General features: G+C 37.6%; 1 protein-coding gene across 1 annotated transcript; it reads right to left on the bottom strand.

Annotated features, from left to right (window-relative positions):
- Positions 1-8,691: 8,691 nt before the first annotated feature.
- Positions 8,692-10,163, bottom strand: LOC125177956. Its single transcript, XM_047880701.1, has 2 exons — positions 10,119-10,163; positions 8,692-9,537 (listed from the first exon to the last, which is right to left on the bottom strand). Exon 2 carries the CDS (start codon positions 9,535-9,537, stop codon positions 9,085-9,087), a length of 453 nt encoding a protein of 150 aa, XP_047736657.1. The 5' UTR covers positions 10,119-10,163; the 3' UTR covers positions 8,692-9,084.
- Between the last annotated feature and the right edge of the window lie 285 nt (positions 10,164-10,448).

Below are 10,448 nucleotides of genomic sequence, written 5' to 3'. Positions count from 1 at the left end.
CTAAAACAAAGGATTTAATAATAATGCAAAAAATTGGCAGACGAAAATTGTCATTATTGCACATCACAAATATTATCACAAGTGATCGTTTAACGCACCTCCAACGCTATAGATCGTCACTAAAAATTATCAGTGAAACGCACCACTAAGCGAGACGCACCATTACTCGAAGTCACGTCAAAATTAATCAAAATTAAAATGATAAAACTCACCCTACATTGCAACTTACACACTAAGTGTACAGATTTAAATTATACCTGCAATGCGATTAAATGATTCAACCTACGTGTTAAAGTGCAACGTTACTACGCACTGCTGCTGGACTAACGTTTGAAGAAAGAGTTCACCTGTTCCAGCAGATTATTAGCGATTAGTCCGGCAGCTGAGCCTATTGCACACGTCGCACCGCCGGTAATTGAGCAAAAATAGATCATTCATTGTTTGATAAATACCAGACTTCTTTCGATCGTATATGAATATTGTCGTAGATTAGATTTTCTGACATATGTTCCGATACCGTGCTTTATATAATGAATTTCTGCAACCAGCCAAAATTCACCACGAAAATCGAGTGTTCAATTACTTTCTTCTACGAACTAAAGAATACTTGATTTTTTTAACGCAACCTAAACATTCTACAACGTGATGCTTTCTGATAATGAGACTCGAATTATCATCCTCAACAACGGATATATAATGCCGATTTTAAGTGTATACGCAATGAATTTTTAATTTTGATTTTAATATTTTTAACACGAAAAAATAGCCAAAACCCACGTTATTTTAGCTCAAAATTTCAGAGAAAATAATGCCGATTTTGAGTAAATACGCTATGTATAATTAATTTTTACGAATTTATGGATACTAATTCTATTTAGAAACGAAGGAACTGATACTCGTAAAATTTTAACAAACTTTTTATCGCTTTAACGTGAATTAATTTCTAGATTTGCGAAAATTTTCGATTTGAATATCAAGAGTTATGAATACTAATTCTATTTTAGAAACAGCTGATCTGATACTCGTGAAATTTTAACAGATTATTAAACACAATCAGACATGACAGAATCATGATTTTTAAAATTGTTTACAAACTTCGGGAAGATGAATGAAGATCAGGCTCTATATGAATGAAAAACCTTTTATTGAAAACTAAAAGTTCGACAATAAATTATTGTTCGCCATTCTCTAGAGGCGAGAGAGTCGTTCTGGCGGTCTCTGGTTATGTGACAGTCGTTCTGACATTTTGCGGAAGTGCGATAGTCGTCTTACCAGTCGTCAGAGTTGCGTTAGTCGTTGCAATAAAGTCACTTGCTGAACCGTTAGATCAGGATCGCTGTTGAATTTTCTTTGTGTATCTCTGTGGTCGCCAAATCCATATTCTTATGTTCGTTGGCGTTATGCATAGGATCCCNATTTACCTCCCAGCTATTTTTATTTCTAAACGCTTGTGAATACTATTTCTATAGCGGGATCCAAGTCTGTGGAAACTGGAAGATAAAAATAATAATAGTTCTTCACAGTGAAATAAAACCAATAAAGAAGCCCTGTCTCGAAGCCACCCTTTCTGAAATTCTCAACTTTATCTTCAATTACACAATTGTTAAGAAGGCAAATTTTTGCAGTTTTTGCTTTATAGAAAATCTTTGCTCGTTGCACCAAAATATATCAGTTCAGGAAAGAAGAACACACCAATATACTACATGATTACAAAAATGATCAAGATTTAATTAGTAGGTTTCTGTCGCCTCGAAATAGTCGGTTCAAGCGAGGACTAGTCGGTTCGGGGGAGTATTAGTCGGATCATGATGTTGTGATGAATGATAGCGAACATTATTATTCTACGAATCAGTCATCGTGGCGTCTGGTTCAAACGAACTTTGAATGCACGTTACACGTAAGATTAATAGCAAGCGAAGAATGCATTACATAACATACATAATGAGCATACAAAATCATCATACCTGCCCCATGCGCATACAAGATTAAGAAGTCTGGATCGATGTATAAGATGCAGCATTAAACATGCATTTATTCCTACGATGTGTCTGAGTGATGGTGCAACACGGCAACATCAGCGACAGGCCACATCAGGCCTACTATTTAGTGCCGACATCACTATGTTATGTCATCACTATGTTATGTCATCACTATGTTATGTCATCACTATCTTATGTCATCACTATGTTATGTCATCACTATGTTATGGGGATACCGCGTGTACCTTTCATCAGTCTACCCTAAATAGGCTGGACCGACGTTTTCGTTCTCTGTTGTGCTTTCTCAAACAAAAAACCAGTTCGAGGAGCGTCTAAGTAAATGTAGGCTAATTTCACCCATTATACCTATCCTTCTCAACATTTGGAACATTCGAGCTGAAATTTTTCGAAAAGCTAAATCAATTATTGCTTTTGAAAAGTTTTCTTGATCTTCGCATGAAAATTTTCTAGCCGTTATGATAATCCAAGGGATCCTTTGAAATTTTGAAATACAGAGCTTGAGACTGACGTGGCTCAATTATTTTATTCTTTTTATCGATAACTAACACATAAAATAGCGGTCTCATTACAAGACTCAATAAATTTGCTCACGAGTTACTACCTGCGAATGTGGGACTCAGCCCCCGTGGATGAAGGAAGCGCTGGGCAACCGTTTCAGAGACGCTCGCATCCAAGGTCTTATGGATTTATGCTTGAAAATCAAAGACCAGCGGATAAGCTTTACGAAGTTATTGATGATTTGGAACACGCCGTGGCGAGTGTTCGTCCTCAGGTTAGTTTTTGTTGATTCTTTCTTTCTCTTTAGGTTCTTCTCGCAGTAAAATAAGAATTTTGTCCGTAATTAATTATGTCATAACTATCTATAATTTTTTTCAGAATCAGTTTAATTTGAGGTTCTACTCTTAAATGCATGCGTTTAAAGGAATATAAAATAAGCATAGATTTTGTAATACCTTCCTTGTGACTATTGGAACACGATTGGACTCGTCTTCTGGACGGAAGGGAGCCAGTGGATGCATTTTACCTCGATTTTTCCAACGCATTTGACAGTGTTCAGCATGAGCGGCTGTTACGTAAAGTGAAATCGTTGGAATTGAGGGAAACGTACTCCAATGGATCAGAGATTTTCTAGTAGGTAGACGACAACGTGTCAGTATTAACGGAACCGTGTCAGACTGGGCATCAGTGCGCAGTGGCGTGCCACAAGGAAGCGTGTTTCAGAGACGCTCGCATCCAAGTTCTTTTGGATTTTGTCCTGAAAAACCAGATACCAGCGGATAAGCTTTACGAAGTTATTTATGATTTGGATAACGCCGTGGCGAGTGTTCGTCCTCAGGTTAGTTTATGATGATTTTTTATTTCTCTTTAGGTTCTTCTCCCAGTAAATTAAAGAATTTTTATCCGTAATTAATTATGTTATAATTATATGTAACTTTCCCCAGAATCAGTTTAATTTAATGTTTTACTCCTAAATGTATGCGTTTTAAGGAATATAAATTAAGCATAGATTTTGTATTACCTTCCTTGTGTTAATTACAGCTCTGCTACAACCCGAGCACGCACGCTAAGATCATCATGACAATCCTGGCTTGCTTGCCGCTGGAAGTGCAAGACTTCCTCCTTACGCCGGTCATCGAAGAAAAGCGTCAGAATATCGTCACTCCAAGTATGGAATCTCGTCAGCGCTCGCGAAAATAAACGAACATCGTGTTTATCACATGTTTTTCTCGTCTGTCTATTAAAATTGATCATGTTATTTGTTATCTTATTTTTGTTGATTATTTGTTATATTAAACATGTTTTATTGTTAACATGTTACGACAAAATATTTTTATGATTAGGGACACAAAAGAACTTAATAACATATGTAGATTAAACAAAACAAAATAGGGAAGATGGATGATTAAAATTAATGAGTACATTTATCCAGCGCATATTAATTCATCAAATTTCAATGAACTGATTTTAAAAGTAATGCACCGTGAATCTACGACAAAAATAAAATATTGAATCCAGTTCTTATATTTTGTGTTTCCCTGTCGATGTTCAATGATAACTATTTTACGTTGTAGTTAAGGCAAATACAAACAACTTTTTTATTATACATAACATAACTAACATGTGTCTCATTGAATACTTTTTACACCATTTTACATTAACTTGAACTTAAGCGAAAACTTCAGAACAATGTTTGTTGTCATGCGACAATGGAACTTTGATGCATGCGAAGAACCCTGTTACTATTGTTTTATCAATGAAGTATTTTTTAATCACGGTAGGTGTGACATGAGAGGTGACGGTAGGTGAGCATGACGGTAGGTGAGCATGAAATTTGAAACATTTCATGCTCACGCTTAAAACTGATCCAGAATTCAGTAGATTAACAAGATAGTGTATGGTATCCAATTGATGACAGAAAAAATGTTATGATAGCATTTTCAAAATCAAACTTGTAACGAATTTGGTCCCAGGATCATATAATAATAATATATGTATGATCGAATTTTAATCGAAATTCATCGGAATTGTCATCATTGCTCGCCGAATAATTTTATTCTGTTCAAGAAGTTTTAACTTCGTATATTTTGTATGCAAGAATTTTTTTGAAGAACTAATCATAGCTTAGCAGATTATGAAACTATAAAATACTATATCTTTTGTGTAAATGTCTTATATTATGAGATGGCGTTCATGTATCATCATAGTTTGAATACAATAAGAAAGTTCTTCAAATACGTTTATATGTAACCTGAATGCCGCCTCCATTTTATGCCAGATCTTGTTTTGTAAAGAATTTGTAAGTTAGACCTTTTTGGTGTTTTTATTAGGTGCATGAACTTTAAGCGAGGATAAAAAAATAATCTGCAGTCAAGTTAAATACCAATTCAGAGTCTTTAATTACTGAATCATGGGTAATTATTAGGTAAATACTTCAACGTGCCAAACGAGCGCAAGATTTTTAATTTTTTTTTTCCTGAAATCGCAATGAAAAGAAATGTAGTTGCTGAATTGTTCATAAATTACTGAATCAAATTTTATAACACGCTTCATTTATAAAATCATGTATTCTTACTTCTCATCTATAAATCGCATAAAAAATTAAAATTAAAATACACTGACTATTCCAGCTTCGGTCACTCAACAGCTACACTCTTCACTTTACCTGTCAACCGACACCATCGTCCTCAGAGTAGCACTTCTGAACATGGCGGTGATATAACCGAAACAGAATAAAACAAAAATGTCGGCACTAAAGAAAAAGGCCCATGGCCTGTTGCCGATTCTTGTACTTTTTAATTGTGTCATGATTCACAAGGGATCCGGCTGGACCAGATCTTTTGTAACTGACGATTGTTTGAGATAGCAGATGGACTTATTACAAGGTTTGTAAGGTGCTAGGCATTTCAAGACTGAACATATGCTCCGGCAAAGCTTTGTCTAGTCTGTTCTTGAAGGCGTTCATACTCGAGCGTCAACGATGCTATCAGGGAGGCTGTTCCACATGTCGGTGACTCAAAGCGAGAAGAAATGTTGTCGCATGGATGTGTTACAGCACATTTTTTAGTTTATAGCCGTGGCCCCTGGTGTTGGTTCTTGTTTCAAATCCTAGGACTCCTTCTGGGACCTTGCATAAACCGTGGGTATACTTGCGGTCGCCACGTCGGATACCACGCAAACGTCGATAACATAGACTCGGAAGATTCATAATCTTTAATCTTTCTTCACATCATTTGCCAGTTAACCCCGGAAATATTCTTTTTCCCGTCTTTGAACACTCTCGACTAAATTTTTTGCCTCTTCAATTTTCAGTGACCACACGGCGTTTCCAAACTCTAGGTTCGGGCGCACGATCGACAAACAACAGCTTCATCGCTTCTGTATCTAGGTACTTGTATGAGCGTCTGATCAGTCCAAGTCGTTTATTGGCTTTATTAACTAGAGATTCAATATGCTTGGAGAATTTTCAACTCATCGTGGGCATAAACTCATAAATCCTTTTCCATTGTCGACTTCGACATCATCACTTTCTCGTTGCACCCATGTCTTCTGATACAGTAATCTTACTGTTTATTGTTCTTAACAAGGGTTCTTACTGACTTTACACTTGTCAGTATTAAAACTCAGCTGTCACGTATCAGTCCAGTCAACTGCACATGTTATTTGCAGTTGACTGTTATGTTTTAATGTGCAGTCATTGCTGCACATGTTATGGACGCAACGAATTAAACAGGCCCAAGAACGCTTCCTTGCGGCACTCCGCTGCGCCCTGAAGCCCAATCTGATACGGTCCCATTGATACTGATACGTTTTTGTCCACCTACCAGAAATCTCTGATCCATTTGAGTACATTACTCTTTATTTCTAAAGATATCACTTCATGCAGCAGGTACAACCGAGGTACACTGCATCTACTGGCGCCCTTTCGTTCAGCAGGCAGGTCCATTCGTTCAGAGTAGACAAAGGGTTAGTGGTGCAGGATCTCCCGTCAATAAAGCCATGTTGACAGTCTGATATGAAAGTATTAACAGTCAAATGATCTATCAATCGATCCCTCACAACAGATTCCGTTACCTTGCAAACGACACGCCCTGATCAAACTGACAGGGCGATAGTTGCCCGAGCAGCTCTTGTCACCTTTTTTTGTACAATGGTGTCACTTGAGCTTCTTATCCAGTCGGCACGCAAGATCCCTTCGTTCGAATTTTTTTTAAATGCCGTCAAAGCAATATTTTGATATTTTACTTGTCGTCTGATCAGCGCTGTACTTTGTACATGCTGAGCTGCCACTGGGTGGTAGAGGGGTTTACTGTTTGATATTTCAGTTTGTAAGTTTCAGATATGGCGTTGAAAATCCACGAATAAGGATCAAATAGAAGGCCTACATCAAAGATACCGACGAGAAGTTCTTCGTTGAGATGGTGGGCTGGTAGAAAAGAACTTAACTTTAGATGAACATAACGAAGAATTATATTCATACCCTTCATCGAAGCACAGAAGATTATTGGAATCAGCTTAATACTTGCGATTTTGTAAGCATTAAGTTTTATTTAGGCGACAACTTTGTTCAGTTTCCACGCTCTAATTTCAAAAGGTAACCACTGTGCAGGTCAAGTTGTGCATTTTGATTTTCAAGTTGATTTTGTCAATGCTATTGTACTATATTAACACTAGCTATTAATACTTATGAGGTTGAGGTACTTCCGTAAGGCTGCGTTCACTCCTGTGTTGTTAATAAATTCGCTATTTCTTTAAACTATAACTCCCGTCCTAAATAAGATACAAGTCTTAAATTTGGAATGCTATTCCAGCTATTTTTCTTCATTTCACAGACGTTAAGATAAATTTTGCAAATTTTGTCTTTCAACTGTTATTAGGAAGGATAAAATGTTGCACCCCGTTGTTCGTAAAACACGTGGCTTTTCTACCATTTTCTCGATGTCCATCGGTTTAACTATTTATTCTTTATTGATCGGTATACCATGCACTTGTGAAGCATAATTCCAAGGTTAATATAAGTCAATATAATATAAGTCGCTTCCTTCGCACGCGCAGACTGTAAGCCTTTGCACTCACTGCTCTTCCCTATCTCTCCCTACTATCTTCCCAAGCTACGGTCTCGGCAGTGCAGCCCACAATATCCCCCAATGAGGGCAAAAATTTCATTCCCCATCTATATCTGATCAGCTTCAACTAAACGCATCAAATACTATTTGTTTGGCTATGGTCCTCTGAATTGACAGAGTTTGGCTATGGTCAACTTTCTGTCAACTCCTGTAAATATTCATATAAGAATCCCGATTAGCTCGGAACAATACATTGTCTAAGATTTAATAATTATAGGTAGGTATAATATTTTATTTTCATGAGTTTTTTCCTACTTTTTGGCTGTTTTTCGCGCAACTAAAATATTGACTATTGACTAAATAAAATAAAATATTGACTATTTTTCACGTTTCCAGGTTAAAGTTCTGCACTGGTATGGAGCTACAAACGCTTGCACGTACAGTGACATTCTGAAGATGACAAAGGGTTAGTGGGCTTTTCCCTCCTTAGGAGGGAAAAGTCCCTCTCTTCGCCCCGATCTCAAGATCGTAATAGGTAGTTGTTTCAACGTCGATTTAACCACCGAATGCCAGCTGGGCTAGGGTTTTAGATGGGATTTCAAGCTTGAAACTGACGGAAAGCCTCGAGTGACTTCATGGGTCCCTATGTTTCCTATTACCGTCTGTTTTATTGCCGTGAAAAGCGCTTGACTAATCGCAACACTTGCATTTTCAAGTGATCATAGCTTAGCTTCATATTGCCATCAAAAAACAGCATTTCTCTGATATATGAACTAATATTGTTAATCAGGGAACTTCAATAAAGAACTTAAATGAAGTCTACTAACTTGAATCATATTTATACTGATGAATGCATGGACGAAATTGGAAATTGGATATTTGTGGTAGTAAATTTGTCCCTGAAGCTAAGCTGAGAGACAATATTTCAGTGTTACCGAATAGAGAAGATCAATATTCTTCTCTTTCATCCTATTCACATTAGGATGTTTCCAGCGAATTCTTTTCAGTTGACTCGAGTATTTTACTAACTATCCTGCATATGGATGAGGTTTCCGTCGTAGGTTATCACAAATGTTCATTACGTGACACAATGAGGGCAAGATTGACAATAGCTTGATTACCAAATATATTAATATTCAAAAGTACAAACATTATTGCTTAAACCATAAGCATGGACCGAACCCATTTACTTCAGGGATAACTTTCCAAAAGAGAAATTAGCAACGGTAAACAAGTAAAGCATGAACAAATAACTGCTTGTTAATGGTATGGTCACTATGGTTTAAACTTCAACCTTCAGATGAATAAAATCGCTTCACATGTAATGTGATCGAGCTAGGCTTGCAATTCAGCGCACACTATAGTACACTGCGTATGATGTGGAATTGCAGTTGTTTAATATTCCTGTGTTGATACGCAATACCGAAAAGATGTTGGAGTCGTCCCCTTAAATCCAAGCCGGCCCCCATCATTTTGCTTTGTATGCAAGTTGTCCACAAAATTTATGAGCTGAATTCATTTCACTCCAAAGACTCAAGAATGTGTTTTTTCACCTGAATCATTTTGCCGCCAAGTTCTGCCAAAAGATCCAATGGATTCGATGGTCCGCTTCCACTGGATTGCCCAATCTCTTCTACTGTAGATTTCGCCGCATTGTCAGGTTTCGAAGGAGCGTGAACCAAATCATCACGCTGCTGCGCAGGCCCAGTATTTTCATTTTGTATTAACGAAGCTATAGACGTTTGAGGAAAATTATTCGGAGCAACGTTACTGTCGTCCAAACTGAGAGATCTCCGAGACCGCTGCTTGGCTGGGGCTTCACGGCTGTCATCCACAGTCCCAATTTCAGAAGTCGTGGCCACTGGCGCGACGGTGGCCTCAAGTTCTTCGTTTAGCTTCACCAAATCTGCCGGGTAGGCGAGCCCCAGGGTCGAGCTCAGCGCCACAGCGGTGAGCAACAGCATCGTTTGCATCTGAAGAATAAAGCCAAATCTCCAGTTCGTTTCGAGTCAATTTGAATTTTCTCAATGACACGATAACATATTTTCCCTATTAAATCAAAGTTTTTGTAGGTATGGGTAAACATGAACTGAATTTAGATAGCAATATTAAAAGAGATTTTATTCACTATGGTGTCTCACGTGGAAATGAAAGTATCAGAAGTGTACGACGTATACGCACTACACATCTAAGCGAATTATTTGGTGCAATAGATGTTTGGCACACACAACATGAGTTCTAGTGACGTCACTGACGTGAAGGAGTGACAGTGAACAATTTATGCTCTTCATACAGTAGAAAAGCTTACCAGCACAATCGTCTACACTCGCGTTATAGTTCATTTCTATGCATAAATAATTGAATTGAGGTGTTACATACGAATAATACCTATTTCTTGCACGAAACAAATGAATTAAACATAACCGACGTTAAGATTCTCTTATATATATAGAGAAGAATCTCTGTTATAGCATATGGACTGTCGATGGGCCGTCACATAGAAATCAACCAAAACAAGAAAAATATTTAAAAAAAAACATTTTCGGAGACACACCTTGGCAGAGTAGCTACGGAAATGTTTCTTGTGTAGATGCTGGACTTTCTGTGAGGTATGGGAGGTGGTAGCGCTTTTATATAGCCCCTTATCTGTTATACGCAACGCCCGTCACGAGGGTCGATATTATCCTGCGACGTGGTCAGCGTTAGTTATAACCTGATAGGCCGGGAATATTGATGTAGAATATGTAATTCATTATGCGTTCTTATCGTTTGTTCAATGTACAACGAGGACTCAATTCCTCGGGAATCTATTGCCTCTTTTCCTATAGTATTCACGGAAATTTCCAGAGAGATGACATAAATATTATTGGTTGGTGCTAATGGT

Source organism: Hyalella azteca, unplaced genomic scaffold (assembly GCF_000764305.2).
Source record: "Hyalella azteca isolate HAZT.00-mixed unplaced genomic scaffold, Hazt_2.0.2 contig5953, whole genome shotgun sequence".
Taxonomy (NCBI): Eukaryota; Metazoa; Arthropoda; class Malacostraca; order Amphipoda; family Hyalellidae; genus Hyalella; species Hyalella azteca.
This window is presented reverse-complemented; position numbering and strand designations above follow the sequence as displayed.

What these genes read in the sequence shown, in the direction of transcription:
- LOC125177956 (XM_047880701.1), bottom strand. Translation starts at nt 9,537, where the DNA reads ATGCAAACGATGCTGTTGCTCACCGCTGTGGCGCTGAGCTCGACCCTG.